General features: G+C 39.6%; 2 protein-coding genes across 2 annotated transcripts; both read left to right on the top strand.

Annotated features, from left to right (window-relative positions):
- The first annotated feature begins 611 nt into the window (after positions 1 to 611).
- On the top strand, positions 612 to 7,310 carry LOC137721281 (probable sphingolipid transporter spinster homolog 2). Its single transcript, XM_068460387.1, has 17 exons — positions 612 to 867; positions 1,054 to 1,185; positions 1,451 to 1,552; positions 1,663 to 1,767; positions 1,884 to 1,959; positions 2,087 to 2,161; positions 2,827 to 2,929; positions 3,050 to 3,115; positions 3,561 to 3,588; positions 4,060 to 4,157; positions 4,418 to 4,494; positions 4,766 to 4,879; positions 4,972 to 5,091; positions 5,417 to 5,545; positions 5,806 to 5,884; positions 5,990 to 6,162; positions 6,766 to 7,310. Exons 1-16 carry the CDS (start codon positions 710 to 712, stop codon positions 6,115 to 6,117), a joined length of 1,590 nt encoding a protein of 529 aa, XP_068316488.1. The 5' UTR covers positions 612 to 709; the 3' UTR covers positions 6,118 to 6,162; positions 6,766 to 7,310.
- A 384-nt stretch (positions 7,311 to 7,694) lies between these two features.
- On the top strand, positions 7,695 to 10,275 carry LOC137720717 (2-alkenal reductase (NADP(+)-dependent)-like). Its single transcript, XM_068459824.1, has 4 exons — positions 7,695 to 8,018; positions 8,535 to 8,712; positions 8,806 to 8,972; positions 9,643 to 10,275. Exons 1-4 carry the CDS (start codon positions 7,767 to 7,769, stop codon positions 10,102 to 10,104), a joined length of 1,059 nt encoding a protein of 352 aa, XP_068315925.1. The 5' UTR covers positions 7,695 to 7,766; the 3' UTR covers positions 10,105 to 10,275.
- The last annotated feature ends 7,497 nt before the right edge of the window (positions 10,276 to 17,772 follow it).

Raw genomic sequence — 17,772 nt, 5'->3', positions numbered from 1 at the left:
ACCGTTTTAAACCAATCTAAATTGTCATGAGGTGGACTTGAACTCTAAGGAGAGCACGTACGCTCTAACTAATGTGGCCACGCAGACATCTACATTATTATTCTAATCTCAATTGAAAAATGATAAATAAACAAGAAGTCAAATGGGGGAAAGAATTACCAACATTTCTCTACACTGGAGGGGTGAGGGAAGGTTTGAACCCGAGACACGAGGAACAAAGAGGAAAGTTCTAACTACCAAAGCAATCCACTACTTGCAGTCGTTTTTCTATTCACTAATTCTATAATTTAGGTTCACAAAACATTAATCTTATTGCTCACCAAATATTGTATAGGTGGATCAGTACTAACCCAACATGGCAGTGTGACTCATAAATAAAAATACTCTTAACTATGGCCTTATGATATATATTGATGGTTTGTTTGCTTAAGTATTATTTTATGGTATAATTATTAATCTACTAACTTTCGCCATTCGAACAGAAATACCCGTAGACCATACTACTAAAACAAATTTTTGTTATTATTTTCTATAAATAGATAAAAATGAGTTTCAAAACATGGTTAAAGATGTGTCCTGAGAGAGAGGAGAGAGAGGGGGCAGAGGCAGAGGGTGCTGTAAACTTTGGAGGTTGCTTGCGGAACAAGGCTCTCTTTCTCCACGCCTCCCTCTCCTCTCCTCTCCTCTCTCTCATGATCTCATCATTATTATGGCGGAATCACAACAACGAGAGAAGCAACAAGAGCAGCAGCACCATCAACCGCCTCCTCCAACCCCTACTCCGCCGTCCGATCCTCCCAACCCAGATATGTCGGAGAGCCCCATCTCAGACTCACCTCGATATCCATCATGGTTCACCCCCAAAAGGTAAACATTCCCAACTCAGTTTCCTTTAAATTACTCTTGAATTAAAAATTCTTGGGTTTTCTGCACTTTTCTTATCTGGAAATGTAATTGAGCCAGTAAATTTTCAAATTTTGAAGCTGCATTTGAAGGGAAGAGGTTGCTCGTGGAATGTGATCAAATATTTTGTTTATTTCGTATGTAAAACAGGTTGCTCGTGATGTTCTGTGTGATTAACTTGATTAATTATGTCGATCGAGGAGCAATAGCCAGCAATGGTGTCAACGGTAGCATTGGGATTTGTGATCCTAGCGGCATTTGCACCGCGGGTACCGGAATTCAGTAAGATTTTTAAAGTTTCTTATGAGAGTTTCGGAGCCTTAGAGGCCAATATTAATCTGGCATTGTGCTGTCTAATCCAGTGGCTGTTGTGGCATATGCATTTATTATCCATTTGTTTATCAAGAAACTAGATTCATTTCCGATAAGTTTTTGAAAATCCGTGAAGCATCTAATTAGGGTCACTTGTTTGAATAATTTGCACTATTTTTCACGATTCCCTTGATCTGTTGGTTGTATTTGGTTTACGGTGGCATGTTTCTTACAGGGGAGATTTTAAATTGAGCAATTTTGAAGACGGCTCTCTGTCATCTGCATTTATGGTTGGGCTTCTTGTGGCCTCACCCATCTTTGCATCGTTGGCAAAAAGGTGAGTACTTACAGTATGCATGAGATGAGTTGCTAACTTTTTCATCTCTTCAATGGAGATATCCTCAGCTCGATGCGGTTTCAAGTTCATAAGCATTGTTGTCTTTTCAGTCACAATCCTTTTAGGCTGATTGGAGTTGGATTATCTATTTGGACATTTGCCACAGCCGGGTGTGGTGGTTCAATTAACTTTTGGACCATTGCAATTTGTCGCATGTGAGTGCAACAATGCTGTACTATTCTCCGATTTTACAACTTTGGCTTTGTTCTTTGCATCAGCATCACCTTCCTGTGTTAGATTGTGAGTTTATAACTGAGGTTTACCATTCTAGGCTGGTTGGAGTTGGTGAGGCATCTTTCATTAGTCTTGCAGCACCATTCATCGATGACCATGCTCCTGCAACTCAGGTTTGTTTTCTTTCCCTTCTCTTCATCCCTCCCTATTGTTCTTTACAATCAAATATGTTTCAGAGGTAGACAATATTTGATGATTATTTTCACAATTATGCTGAATATTTATCAATTGTGGGCCCAGAAAACAGCATGGCTTGCTATGTTTTACATGTGTATACCAACTGGAATTGCCGTGGGCTATGTTTACGGCGGATTTGTAAGTTTTAAATTTTGCAAGCTAACTTCATATTTGTACATATATAAAGGCTGCTGGTTGAATTTTCAAAATTCCGTTTTGTTTTTGGGTGGGGGTGGGTCTATCGGAGCTTGTTAATTGGTTTACTGTGGGTAGGCTCATCTATCTGCTTCTACTCATGGTACCAATCACCTCGCATGATATTGTTGGATATCCATGACATCATTGACAAAATCAGTTCAATATTTTAGGGTCTGTAATTATAGAGATAGCGGTTCACGTATCTAGGCAATTGCTGGCCTTTCCCTCACTTTCTCTTCCTCCCAATCTACAAAACCAATCAAAAAGTTTGATAACTTAAATTGTTGGTTGCAAGAAACAACATGCAATACTCTCTGCTCTTGAAGGTTCCCCTTCACTTCTGAATTTGGAATGTATCCTAGTGTTTTAAAATTAAGCGTTTCTTTCCTTGTACTAAGGTAATGGCTTGTTCAACTTCTTAGTTCTTTGTAGTAAGGGCAATTGATTTCAACTGCAATTTAGCCTTCATACACCTCTCTTTATTTGTGGTCATTAGATTGAATAAATCAAATTTCTCTATTGGTAGCATCCTTGTATATCATGGTGATTTTGCACTGGGTTAGATGTCTTGTCGTAATGATATTCTGCTTTGGATCAATGTTTAGGTGGGATCCAGTTTCAGTTGGCGTTATGCATTCTGGGGAGAGGCATTAAGTATGCTTCCATTTTGTGTATTGGCTTTTGTGGTGAAACCATTGGAGTTGAAAGGTGAATTTTATCGTTTCGTTCTTTTTGTGACTCTGTGATGCATCGTCTGTGATAAAGAAGCTTATGTTTTATGTATGATCCATCGGATTTGTTGTAATGTAACTTAACTGGTAACTTTAGGTCTTGCTCCTGCTGACACAAGAAAAACTTTGGAACCTATTGAAACAACTAGTCCTTTAATTGAAGGTATTTCATGTTCTATTGTTGTTTTGCAAAGTCGATTTCATGTTTCAAAAAACAAATATTACTCTGTATTTTTTAGTTCGAAAATGGTCCCAAGAACAGTTTGTGTTGTCATTTACTAGCAGTGTAGGATAACAATGGGGCATTTGAACTTTCCATTCTTTAATTTCTAAAAGATATCCCTCGTTAATCTTAAAAAGTATTAATGTGTGAGAAACCTTGTTCAGCTTCAATCATTTTTATCGATATAATCAGTTACATTGTACCTTTTCCTTAAATGCATTTGTAAGGACAGGAACTTTGGGTGGATCTAAGATGGTCAACGTAATGATTATGAATGGTAGTGTGGAAGCAGTTCTCCGATGCTTGATATATTTTTTTTTTAAATTTCAAGAAGTTATTTGTTATCCAAATTTGTATGTTTATTCTGATTAGCTTCTAACTGCAGATTCAGATGTCACAGAAAAAGCTTCTTGGTAAGTAACGATTGCATCCATCTTTTTCCCTATTACTTGGTTATCTTCACTGTCCTTTGTAATTATGAGAAAAATAGAATTATTAGCCCACTTCAGAAGTGTTCCCATGCTCTCTGTCAACTGGGAAAACCTGCTGAGCATTACCAGGTAGGGTGCTCAAATAACAAAAACCGTTGCAATGCATCTGCAATTCAAATGCCAGTTCCATTTCAGATATGGGCACATTAGTAACATGTTTAAATAAATACATTGTTCTCTTTTTACTTGTGTCTCATGTGGCTAGACCTTGCTTCTTAATCTGCTGTTGGATCTTTCGGCCGCTAGCCCCCTAATCAACTGACAAAAAAAAAAAGTTTATTAATGTCAGCGTGATAGAATCAATCGAGAGGGTAGGACAGGATTATTACACATCCAACATCCTAAAATGGTATTTCTTATCTGTTAGATTGTTCTTCTTTTTGTGTATTTCAGGCCAAGCCCTGCTACAAAGTCTTTGAGCCAACTCTCAAGATTCTCAAGAGATATGAAAGCGCTTTTGCTCGATAAAGTTTATGTTGCTAATGTCTTAGGTACTCCCTCATCCTCTACTTGTTCTTCTAAAATTTTATCCTAATATAGTAAGATATAATTTCAATTGTACTTAATCTTATAGATCTTGATCATGTTTTTACACGTGTGTATACCTGTATTGGGTAAAAAAAATGTGGTAATGTTTGCAATCTTACACTAATTTAACTGAAGAAAGTACTGATAGAGTGCTACCAAAGGTTACTATTTATTATTTACAAACTTTTTATATTTTTTTCCTCACAATTTAATTGACTGGCAGGTTATGTGTCATATAACTTTGTCATTGGAGCCTACTCGTACTGGGGACCAAAGGCTGGTTATGACATTTATCATATGGTATAGCCCTTTGCTCTTTTTTTTTTTTTTTTTTTTTTTTGTCATGTAATCCTGCTTTCTTTGCTAAAAGGAAACTGAATTTTGACCTTAACTATCAAAAGCGTTGGTATATCGATGATCTCCCAGTGATATTACTTATGGGATCAGCTCTTTTACCTTATAAATGCATTATCAGAATATAATAGACTATATTAATAACGGCAGTCTAGCATAAAGGAAATAATATTCTAACAATTCTGACAGTATTCTCGCTCATTGGAACTTTGGACAGAATAAGCCAGATATGTGGTTCGGAGGTATTACAATTGTTTGTGGAATTTTGGGGACGTTAGCTGGAGGGCTCATCCTTGATGCAGTGACTGCCACAATTTATAACGCTTTTAAGGTGAGTTCTGCCTGTGTCCAGCGTTTACAATACGGTCTTCTTTAACATGTTTTATTAGAATGTGCTGTTGAAACCCTTTGCTTCTTTCACAGCTTCTCTCTGTTGCAACATTTCTAGGCGCAATATTTTGCTTCAGTGCCTTCTGTGTAAGGAACTTGTATGGTTTTGTAGTTCTCTTCGCATTGGGGGAGCTCCTTGTGTTTGCAACCCAGGTAATCTTAACATTCTCCGATTTGGGTTGAACTTTGGTGGTTTCAATGCATACTGTGCACGCTAAACTTGAATTTGTAATAGTCTGCTTATAATAATGAGTGGATTAGTATATGATGAGTATGATCTTGTCTACTAAACTTTTAACGCCATAACTCAATGTTTGATTATGCACATAAGCACCACCAGTAGGGATGAAAACCCACACATATGTGGTTGGTCTGAAGCATATAATATGATAATGACTGCTCACTGATATATAATAAATATAACCTACTATTCCAGTTTTATATAACGTTTGCCCTGTTAATCACTTTTCCTTGGCAGGCTCCAGTTAATTATGTGTCTCTGCGGTGCGTGACACCAAGTCTTAGGCCATTGGCTATGGCTGTCTCAACTGTTTCAATCCACATCTTTGGTGATGTTCCTTCCTCACCTCTTGCTGGAATACTCCAGGTGCGCCTTCAAAGTTTGTTTCTATATAATTTGTTTGAGAAGTGGAGATTACTGCTGATGTTTAGATGATATAATTGTGTCACTCTATTACTGTTGGTATTTGGAGAAGCAGCTCCTAGGCGGTATACTGACAGCAAGGGAAAGAAGTTGATTCCAGTGTTCAGTTTGGAGTGAATTTTCATAGAAGGGTTGTCTTGTCGGTTTAGCATCCTCACCGTGTTCGTTTTTCCTGTTTTGGGTTTTGTTCTTTTCATATGTAGGACCATGTTAAAAATTGGAGGATAACAACTCTTGCTGTGACATCTGTTCTGTTTCTTGCGTCTGGAATATGGTTCATAGGTTTGTCAAGGACAATTAGTTATAATAATTTGTTCAACTGGTATTTAAAAGGAGTGAATTTTTTTGAGCGGCATCAGGTTAATAAGCTTGTACTACTTTTTTTAGGGATCTTCGTTAGCAACAAGGGTAGTTCTGACGAAGATGGTAAGGAAGAAGTCTCCACGGTTGAGACAGTCAGAAAACCACTTGAAGAGAACAGAACTGTGGGAGCGAAAGACCCTGTTGAAGCATAAATTTACTATAGTAAATGCTTGCAAGTTGCTTTTTTCATCTATAAGGTAATGCAGATGCGATAATTGTTTGCATGTCTCTGTTACCATTTATGCTGGGAAAATGTGTAAATAGTGTTAATTTTCCACGAAGATCTTCGTGGTTAGTAAATTCTAGAGTTAAACAGTAACCTGATCAATTGAGCAACAAAATTCATCTCCAGAGTGCTGAAAACCATTCGAAAATTCATCTGTAGAACTTTCAAGGTGAGAGTTGTAGTGCTGCTTCCGCCGTTTCCAGATTAGGCCTCTCTATCGAATTATTTTCCAACAAATTTTTATTGGGAACAGATTAGGCCTCTCTATAAAAAAGTTTGCTTATTTATAGTTACCCTTTTAAATCAATATGTAGAGTTTTCGCCTTAACTCGGTGAAACAAGCGGGCGACTGTGATGTAATTAAGTTGTCTGAGATGCAATTCAATAGTTTCCTAGCTTGTCTAATAGAAAAACACCAGTATTGATATTTATGATATAATTTCTTCCTTAATTCAGCTTTTGTACGCAGCAGCACATTACTTCTGCCTTGTAATCTTGTTCAGTTCTCTACATTTTCTTTTTGGGTTGCCGAAATCAACGGTTGCCTTCCTCCTTTTGATTGATTTATTTTCAGGGTATATGGAGTGACGTAAAATGAAGTGTCGTCTTTGTGGCGTAAAACGACTAATTTTTTCCCAGTTGAATGAGCTAGAATTTATGTCCTAGTAAAGGTTCATGGACGACGCTTTGGCGATTAGAAATCCCATGCTGTTGCTGGACAGAGTATCCTTTACACATCAAACACAGGCAGCTATGTTTCTGTGTGAAATTGTGAATGTTACTGTTTTTCCCAGATGACGAAACTCCTACAAATACTCAACTAGTATATGCACAATGTTTAACATTCATTCACTATATTGACATAAAAGGAGTTTGTTGATGATTTTTCGGAGAATGAATGACGAGAAAGACTTCCATGGAACGATTATACAGTAACTGTGGCATCTTGTATTAACCAACATCGTTACCGTGATGTTTCGTGTCATGTGGGCAACGCTACATGCAAGTATATTTCCACGTGGCATTGTATGATTGACACCAAACACTATAGTGGCGGTGTACTTATGTCATGTAAGTTGGTCTCGCGAACAACTTTATGTTGGTTATGTTGCTTGAATGACAAGGGACCCCATGTGGCAACGTCAGTGTATTCGTGTGGTGGAATGCTCTTAAAGATTAGGAGCATGGACTTTTCTTGACAGCTATAGTATTAGTTCCATCTATGATTCCTTAAGATAATGACATAACCGTAGCTTTCTTGAGCAGAAATGGAATGGAAGGAGATATATCCAACCATACACGTGCCACCATACAACACCTCAAACTCGTTGACAAACAAAATCAAGCAAACTTTGATACGTAAATTAAAGATAATGCTAAGTAAACCAAATGACATGTTACCAATAAAAAAATGAGCACTTTAATCAACATATTAATCCAATCATCAACAATCATATAATTTGGTTTAAAATTTTGGACACTGTAGCATTACCCCGTAAATTAAATGCTACATATTTTTCAAAGAAACAGAGGACCTGAAAAGATATAGAGTTTGGTTTTGGTTGAGCAACGGCAATGGCAATGGCAATGACGAGTGGCGCAGAGGAAGTGAGGAACAAGCAGGTGATACTGAAGAACTATGTCTCTGAAAAAGCCGAAGAGTCCGACATGCACGTGACAGTTAGTACCTTGAAGCTCAAGGTTCCACAGGACTCCAAGGCAGTGGTGGTCAAGAACCTTTACTTGTCGTGCGACCCTTATTTGAGGCTTCGTATGAATAGAACTCAACCTCCTAATAGTGTCTTCACTTCAATCACTCCTGGCTCTGTGAGCAATCTCTTTGGCTTTCTTGATTTTCTGTTTGGTTCCATGATTATCAATGTTCTGTTTTGGTTATGTATTTTTGTGATTTATAGATTGTAGGACTCCAAGGCAGTGGTGATCAAGAACCACCCGTTCCACGTTCCACGTCCTGCCTAAGACATGCATAAGGGGATCCCCTGCATTCAGGGGCACCAAAATAGGCCTTTGTAGGGCTTGAATGCAGGGAATCGCCCTTGCCTTTCATGGGCAGATGACTGACGTAGCATGAATGACCATACCCAAGTATTTTTTATCAGATAATTATTTTCTCACTCTCCCTTATCTCCTATACACTCATCTCTCTTTTTTTGGATTGTATAAATCAAAGAATAGTATAGGGGAAGGAGAAGACGGAGTATGAAATCACTATGCTTTCTCATTTTAGAGGGTTGAGATTCAATCATCTGGCTTAAGCATGTTAGAACTGAATTCACTAAATGAAAAATATGAAAATAAATACTCGTTGATGCATTTCTTCAGCCATTAAATGGGTTTGGAGTGGCTAAAATTTTGGAGTCGGGGCACCCGGAGTTCAAGGAAGGTGACTTGGTTTGGGGGACAACAGGATGGGAAGAGTACAGCATCATCACAGAACCAGAACAGCTCTTTAAAATCCACTACACTGATGTTCCCCTTTCCTACTATACTGGACTTCTTGGTATGCGTTAGTTCTTCATCAAAACTATGAGTTATATATGTTCATACTCTGTATAATCACTATATTAATCTTTTATTTCTTTGAATCATTTAGGTATGCCGGGTATAACTGCCTTCGTCGGTTTTCATGAAATCTGTTCGCCGAAGAAGGGAGATTATGTCTTCATTTCTGCCGCAGCTGGTGCAGTTGGTCAGCTTGTTGGGCAGTTTGCAAAGCTGATGGGATGCTATGTTGTTGGAAGTGTTGGAAGTAAAGAGAAGGTGAGTTATTAGCTTTATAGTCATTTTGGGATAAAATTAATGATTAAGGAGAACCCTCATTAAGTGCAAGTTTCAGCAAACAAAGTTCAAGCGACTAAACCAACTAGTGTTACTGTCTAGTAGCATTCATCTTCATTTGTAAGTGAGAGGTCTCATGTTCGATTTAAATGGATGGCGCGGATGTATAATATTTGTGTTGAGTTTGATATCTAGTAAGCGGTTGGGCCATTGTGTGGCCTTGCCAATCCCTCTCCATAAAGTACATATCCTCCTTCCACTTAGTGTCAAATATTACTGTATCAAAAACAAGTTAAAGCAATAGAGATTCTTTTTGTAGCACGTTCGTTCTTTTATAAAGGACGGACCTTTTGAGAAAATCTCACTTTATGATAAAGTTTATTGAACTTTGATACTACTTAAAACGCATAATCGAAGCCATCAACTAACTCGAGATTAGAACCCGTAAAGTTTAAGTTCTACACTTTGAAAGGTGATTATACACTCTAAGGCTGAAGAAAATTGGAAAGAAATAAGGTTTTCTCAACGAGTCCATTCCTTAAGGAAAAAAAAAACGGACATGTTATAAGCAATAACTGTATTTGTGTGTGTGTGTGTGTGTGTGTGTGTGTGTGTGTATCATAAAGTCCACAATTTGCGTTCATGGCTGTAGGTCGATCTACTAAAGAACAAGCTTGGATTTGATGAGGCTTTCAATTATAAGGAAGAGCCTGACCTGGAGGCAGCTTTGAAAAGGTACTTCCCTGAAGGCATTGACATTTACTATGAGAACGTTGGAGGAAAAATGCTGGATGCTGTGCTCCTTAACATGAGACGTCATGGCCGAATTGCGGTATGTGGATTGATCTCATATTACAATCTCAAACAGCCGCAAGACTTTAGCAACCTCGTCTCTATCATCTACAATCGGATTCGCATCGAAGGCTTCGTTGTGTTTGATTATTTCCACCTCTACCCCAAGTTTCTGGACATGGTGATCCCCTACATCAGAGAAGGGAAAATAGTGTATGTGGAAGACATAGCTGAAGGCCTTGAGAGTGCTCCTGCAGCTCTTGTGGGACTTTTTAGTGGCAGAAATATTGGAAATCAAGTAGTTTTGGTTGCCCATGAGTGATTTAGCCTAAACATATATATATATATACACACACACACACACACTTTGTGAGGATCACGGAGATCTTCCAATCACATTCGTTCATTGTACATTGTGCGGTCAATTTTCGTCAGGTACTATTTATATTCAATTTTAAATAAAAAAATTTACAACCTGATGTGAATTGAGGATTCCCGAAATCCTTACAAAGAGAATCTGGCGAGAACCCTCTCTCGACCAATACCTACCAATCCATGATCCGATGTCCAAAGTCATCATGTCTCAATTCACACAATTTTCAGAGCGGGCATTTACACTATTTTTACAACATGAAACCCATTATAGCATGAGATCATTAATTTTCTTTTATTTTAAAAAGAGAGTATTCTCCAGAAAACCAAAGTCTGTAGTTCTATACGTATTGAAAACCATGCTTTGATATGTTAAGAAATTAAAGGGAGAAGAAGGAAAAATGATTGGAACTTCGATTATTGTTTCATTTGTTAAAAAGAATACAATTCTTTAGTAATAAAAATCGTACAGAAGCTAACTACAAAAAGACAAACCCCCAACAACATTTAAAAAAATTACTTTATACTAATTTGTAATCCAAATGACAGGAATTGAGAATGAATTGAATTGAGGAAGAGTTGAAATGAAATGGAATTAGAGTAAGACTTCAGCTGAAATTGTGTACTAAAATTTTTAAAAATCTGAGTACTAATAGTATTGAATCATATAAATTGTTTACTAATTCACACAAATTAGAATCAAATTCAATTTGATTACTAAATGCCTCTATTCCCGAATCATGTCCTTGCTCATTTCACATAACCTACCTATAATTATATCCAAACTCAAAACGAACACGATTTAAATTAACATCAATTTATTCATTGATAACTAACAAGAAGTGTCAAATACTTAATTGAAAACATAACGTTCCATTCTTTTCTTTGTTCCTGTGGCAACTGATCCACATTTTTCACCATGTCAAGCTAGCAAACCAAGCTTTACAAAATACAAGTGGTCCTTTACCACAGTGATGAAAATGTGTTAAGCCATTGCATAACGACGTGGGTTTAAACCTCTTTGATGACTAATCTAAGATAATCTATCATTTGTTCGAAAGAAAAAAAAAATACCAAGCTCTACAAAATACCTCGTTTGTTACCTCTTTCCCGCAACCGATCCACATATAATAACTTGTAACTAGATACATCTACATAGGTAAAATCCTTGTAAAAATTACAAAACGAAGGAAGTAAAAAAGAAAGCCCAAACAAAACCTATCAATGGCACATAATTAAGTTGAATCAGCAAATTAATAAACCTATATAAAAGCATGCAATTTCGAAATACGAACCAACCTTAAAAAACTTGAAATATTAGGGAAATTAAGATTTCAATAGTCCAAAAAGAACCTTTACTTTTTTTTTTCTTTTGTGTCAAACATAATCTTCATTGATAAAAAAAAAAAAAAGTTATATGGGATAAACTTAAAATAAATTAAAAATTAAAAAAAATAAATAAATAAAAACTGCTAGTAGGCCAAGTGGACAAAGAAGCCCAAGCAAATCACATGATGGTCCAATTAGGCTCTGTCAGTTGACAAGAGTTGTCATCGCCAGAACCATTATGTACCTCACCAATTCGTTGTTTGGATCAGCCGATACGCGATCAGCACTAACAAAAAAAGGCCATAAAAATTAACCACAAATGCAAATAAGTCCCAATTGAAGAACAAATCTAATCCGTAATTACACAACAACAAAGATGCACAAAGAATACACAATTTTGCCTGTAAAATACTCAGCAAAAGAAATAAGCAACCCACCCCAATAACCATATCCATCACCCGAGGACCAACAAGGAAAAACTTCTTATGCCAACAAAGCAAGAAGACAAAACACCATTAAAACCGTAGAAGTAGGTAGCACGAAGACCTAAACCAACAACAGAGCAATTTTGCACACCTTTATTTGAGTGAGTGATGACTCGCTCTCGAGGTGGGTAGTAAACACATTGGCCATATGAGGCTTCTCAATCGAAAGCAAGCATTTAGCAAACGATGGAGGATTTATGGACCGAGGAGTGTGGAGCAAAAAATAATCCAAAAAATTATGGAGTTGACACGTGGATGATTCCCTAAGAAAGATAAGACTGCCCCTCTTAAATAAGCAGAGAGCAGTCTCATTCACCATGCGCAGCTGAGGTAAAGCAGGTAGAGATCAACAACTGTTCAAGGCACACTTGCGCATAGGAAAAGTCAAAGGTATTTATGATAAGATAATTCCTTATTCTTATCATAAATACATTCCTAATCAAAGAAGGCTTCTTTCAAGTAAGTAATGATAATCCCATTTATTTAGGATATTTACCAAATCACTCTAAGATATTTATTTACACAAATATCTTGGAATATTCTCACTTAAACACAAGCCTAGGGCCGACCACCCTTAAACCTTAGAGGACCGGCCCATCTCCTCCATCTCTCCCATAAATCCACCATTTATCTCCAAAATTTTGGAGGTTTTTGCTACCCACAAACTTCTAAACACATTCTTTCTAGAATTCTAACTTTGGCATCAGAGATTCTTCAACAAAGCCATTTCCCATTCATCATGGGTGCATGAGGCTTTTGGCCTTAATCTTAGGTGTCATTATTTTGTAGGCGCATATTCATTAATCATAGGAAGGCAGAAATTTGCATCCACAAATTGGTGCTTTCATTGAGAGCTCTGATTCAAAGACTTGAAAAAGACTATTGCTTTCAACTTTCTTCGTTCGTAGATCCACAAATACGATGTCAGGAAATTTAGAAACTACAACCCATGGGACCCTCTACGTTGAAAGACATGGACCACCGATGGAGATTGTGACATGGCTCTACGTCGTCACCTATCGAGGGTTGCCATGGCAATGACCGCTCATTTGCCTTAACGAAGTATTGTGGCTCTGCCAACAATGGTAGCCGTCACTGCTATGGCCCACAGGGTAACCTCCACTCATCATGAGGAAACCCTAGTGCAGGAGGCCCATAGCACAAGCAGCCAGCAGGCACAGGCTCAGGTAGTTGCTCGCCCTCATAGCAACCCTTGGTGTCTACCACATTCACTTGGACGCAAGCTGCCCAGATCGAGGAAGCCCAAGCTACGTTAACCGCGACTCAAGTTTCAGCCTAACATGAGCCCAACGCGCCTCCAGCTTAAGGCCAAGTAGAACAAACCGAGGCGGCCCAGCGTCCATGTGCCCAACCTGTTTCCGCCGCACTCTAGACGGTTCAGTATGGTCCCAAACCAATTTAACCTACCCATATCCAGATTTTGAGGCCAACGGTAGAACCAAGGATATTTTCACCCTATTTTACTGCAGATCTGACCCATCCTCGCTCAAGCTTTGCACCTGGAGTCCATTACACTTCCACTACTCAAGTGTCTACCATCCCAGCTCTTCCACTCCAAATGGTGAACAACACCTATCATGACAGGTCGCCGAGTTGACAAACACCCTTGCACAGTAGACTACCTTGGTGAATCAGCTCCTATAGCGCATTGAGATGCAACATGCCTCAGACAAGGTGTCCCGAAGTAGGATAAAGGTATGTGATGATGTTTCTCTCCAACCACAAATCGAGTGTTTTGGCAATGTATGCTTTCGCTTGGGCCCTTGAGATAGCGTATACTCTCGTCTTAGCGCATGAATGAGCGTGCATTCTAGGTTAGGCCTCCGGATGAGCATACATTCACGATTGGGGTCACACTTCGATAATCGACATGGACAATCTTCCAAGCGAAGTGTTCATTCCCAGCTAAGCTCGCAAGGAGCATCATCCACCTCACATCGAAGTAGACAGCACGACGGACGGAGATGAGTAGTCACTCAATTTGGCTTCAACTGGCAACCTATGACTAATCTGTTCCCTTGCCAGGAATGTACTACATGCACCGCAACCACAGTATAGATGAGCCGAACATATGGAAGAGTAGTCGAGACCAGCAGGTCATGACCGGGGGCAGCCAAAAGCCCTGCTACCCCTGCAGAGGCAAATTCAAGAAGAAGTAGAGAGGTTCATAACTGAGCGATTGCACGAATTCCAATGCATCGAGACCACAAATGATGCCCTTCGCAAGGACGTGGCACACATGAGAATATCACCTTTCATGGACGAGATCGAGCAGACGGAGCCCTTGTGTAAGTTCAATACGCCACATTTCACCCTATTTAAGGGAGACAAAGACTTAGAAAGGCACTTGAAGCACTACATCAACATGATGATCCTCTACAGAGCCAATGATGATTTAATATGCAAGATATGCGCCACTACTTTGCAAGACAAGGTGTAGGATTGGTTTCATACCCGGAAAGGTTCAAAGTGGAGAAGGCAAAGATAGCCAGCTGCAACGACTCGATGGCCAGCACAGCCTTCCAAAAGTGACTTCAGCAGATCATCTTCTATTTGGAGAATTGATCATGAAAGAATACCTAACTCTAGTAGATTCGTTTGCTCAAGCAGAGAAGCATGCGCTTTAGGATGAGGCCCGACGAGTGAACAAGACACCTGAGCATCCTCAGAAGGAGTTCGAGATAGCTCAGAATAAGGTGGACAAGAAGCAGTTTAACGATCGAAGCAGGCAAGAGGCCAAACGCAGAGACCGGTCCCCGGTAAAAGAAGGCCATGCTACCAAGAACTATACCAAGTTCTCGATCCCAATCAACCAGATCCTCCGCGACCTTAAGAGTGAGCCTTGGTTCAAGCTGCTAAGACAACTCAAATGAGACACCTCCAAGCTAGATCACACAAAATACTGTGCATTCTACCTAGGTCCTGGCCACACAACTGACAACTTCTATACTTAAAGAGAATACCTAAAGAAGCTGGTGAAGAAGGGTAAATGCAATAGATACTTGGACAGGCCAACTACACAATCTAGAAGGAAATAGACGCAGACAAAGAACCGTCTGCCAAGACTATTATAATCAACGACATGTTCGTTGAGTTTGAATACTTGGGGGCCACAACACCAAGAAGAGGAATGTCCAGTAGGCTATATCAATCTCCTAGGTTCAAGCCGTCGATGCCAAACTTAGACCCATCGTTAGTTTGACTGAGCAGGATGCCGAGGGAGTTGACTTCCCACACAATGATGCTCTGGTAGTGTCCGTTCAATTGGCACACGTGATAGTGGACAAAGTGATGGTAGACAACGGCAACACAATAAATCTACTTCAGCTAATCCGTCATTCAGAAGATAAGTCTGGAAAACATGATAATACGCCGAGCAAAGGTACTCACCGGATTCAACAGATACACCTTAACTGTTATTGGCTACATAACACTCGATGTGACAACATCACTAGTAGTCTTAAAGCAGACGATCACAATTGTTAACGACCCGTCTCCCTATAACGGGATTTTAGGAGGACCTTAGCTAGTAAAACTGGGTGCCGCAACCTCCATCGAGTACTAAAGAATATGATTCCGCATCTCATGAGGAGAAGTCTGAGAGATCAAGTTTGACAGGCCACATAGTATAAGGCCTTATTGGCAGGCCTTCGAATGGCATAAGATCTGGCAGTCAAGAAGCTCACAATCTATTCTGATTCTTAACTCATCATTAGCTAAACTATCGAAGAGTATGTAGCAAAGGATCCAAGGATGGTACTTTACCTCGAGAAGGTACAAAAGCAGCTTAAGGCGTTCGGACTTACACCTTTACACAGGTGCCACGAGCAGACAACGTTCATACAGACGCATTTGCACCTTAGGGTCTGATTTGGATTACCAATTCAGACGCTTTATCCCAATTGACTATTTGGGAAAGTCGGGCATAGAGGAAAAATCGATAACTGAGGTGTTATAAGTCAACGCAACCCCAAGATGGTAAGACCCCATTATCGACTACCTAGTCAATAGGACATTCTCTGCAGAAAGATCGGAAGCTAAAAAGTTCCAAATAAAGGCGACATGCTACTACATGTGGAATGGCATTCTCGTTTGAAGATCTTTTTTAGGCCCACATCTTCGCTGCCTAGTGCCTCTCGATGAGTTGAAATTTCTGAGCTCGATCCACAAAAGAGTTTGTAAAAACCACTTAAGATGTCGATCCTTAGCATAAAAGGTCTTCAACGCCAGCTACTATTGGCCTATCATGCATCAATATGCTAATGAATTTGTTTAAAAGTGGGACAGCTACCAGTGCTTCAAGCCTGTACCTGCACTGCTTGCCAGCGAGCTCTACCCGCAAACAAGTCTATGGCCATTCATGCAGTGGGCAATCGACTTGGTAAGCCCATGCCGCCCGTTACTGGAGGCATGGGTATGATGATCGTGGCTATCAACTACTTCACCAATTAGGTAGAAGTCGAGCCCATGACCATCACTACTCAATTAGACATAGAGCGCTTCATATAGAGGAACATCATTTGTCGATTTGGCATCCCACAATCTATCGTTACCAACAATAGTCCGTAATTCGTAGGGCAAAGACTTGGCCAAGTTCTTCCAAAAATGAGGCATCAAGTAGCACATGTTTACACCTAGATATCCGCAAGGTAACGGGCAGGTGAAGGCATCTAACAAGATAATCTTGGACTGGCTCAAGAAATCTCTCACAGACAAGCATGGAAAGTGGCCAGACGAACTTCTTGGTGTCTTATAAGCATATCACACAACCAGACGACGAGCAACTGATAAAACTCATTTCTCCTTGGCATTTGGTTCATAAGTAATCATCCCTCCCAATGTCATCGTGCCGAACATCAGCACCATACTGTTAACTTTAGAGTAGAACAGAGTGAGATGGCCATAAATCTAGATCTGGCAAAGGAGGAACGTGAGAAGGTTATCACCTGCATTGCAGCCTACCAGCAGCAACTCCTTTCCAACTACAACAAAAGGGCAAAGATCAGGTAGTTTCAACCCGGAGATTTAGTCCTAAGAAAAACATTCATCATTACTCGAAGAGAAGGCTCCAAAAAGATAAATCTTATTTGGGAAAGTCCATACAAAGTTAGTAGAGCAGGCGGCAAGGGTAGCTACACCCTCACCATTAGGAACGGCAAAGCGATCGACAAACAGTGGAATGCTTACAACCTGCGGAAGTACTATGCATGACCTCCTACTTCACCCTGAGCACTACTCAGATGAAATAAAGCTCGAAGACTCAAGTAGTTTGACGAGCACTACCTTGCAAGTCGAAGACTATCCAATTGTTACGCGGTTTCTACCTTTTAGTGAAGTTTGATATCCTTCATCTCATTTTTAATGAAGATTTCTGAAGTTTTTCATCATTTGGCTCAATTATGTATCTGCAACAACTGCTTAGTTCTATTCTCATTGAAGATCATGTCCAATTAGGGACCTATCACATAAATTGCACCCCATTGGGGACCAACCATGTTCTTCCCCCTAGGAGAGGGTAAATTGTGCACTCCAAATATCTAGACGTGGATAGGTCAGGCTGCCCAAGTGTAACTAGGGTACGATGGCCTACATCATCATCCCCAAAAGTAGCCACAAGGGTATTTTCAAGGCTTAGCTAGATTGAAGGATTTTAGGCCTTTGGCATAATCTGTGGGGACCCGGGCCTCAGAGATGGAGGAGACACTCTGCGCAGCTCACCTTTTGGATGGCTACCCACGAAGGTGGATTGCAGCTGAGCATCCTTGATGTGATCGGCTACTGGC

The sequence above is a fragment of the Pyrus communis genome, chromosome 16 (assembly GCF_963583255.1).
Source record: "Pyrus communis chromosome 16, drPyrComm1.1, whole genome shotgun sequence".
Lineage (NCBI taxonomy): Eukaryota > Viridiplantae > Streptophyta > Magnoliopsida > Rosales > Rosaceae > Pyrus > Pyrus communis.
Note: the sequence above shows the minus strand (reverse complement) of the source record. Positions and strands in the feature narration are given on the sequence as shown.

Coding starts and splice junctions, on each gene's coding strand:
- LOC137721281 (XM_068460387.1), top strand. CDS start 710: ATGGCGGAATCACAACAACGAGAGAAGCAACAAGAGCAGCAGCACCAT. Junction 4,880..4,971: donor CAATTTATAACGCTTTTAAG/GTGAGTTCTGCC, acceptor CTTCTTTCACAG/CTTCTCTCTGTTGCAACATT. Junction 5,092..5,416: donor TCCTTGTGTTTGCAACCCAG/GTAATCTTAACA, acceptor TTTCCTTGGCAG/GCTCCAGTTAATTATGTGTC.
- LOC137720717 (XM_068459824.1), top strand. CDS start 7,767: ATGGCAATGGCAATGACGAGTGGCGCAGAGGAAGTGAGGAACAAGCAG. Junction 8,713..8,805: donor CTACTATACTGGACTTCTTG/GTATGCGTTAGT, acceptor TGAATCATTTAG/GTATGCCGGGTATAACTGCC. Junction 8,973..9,642: donor GTGTTGGAAGTAAAGAGAAG/GTGAGTTATTAG, acceptor TCATGGCTGTAG/GTCGATCTACTAAAGAACAA.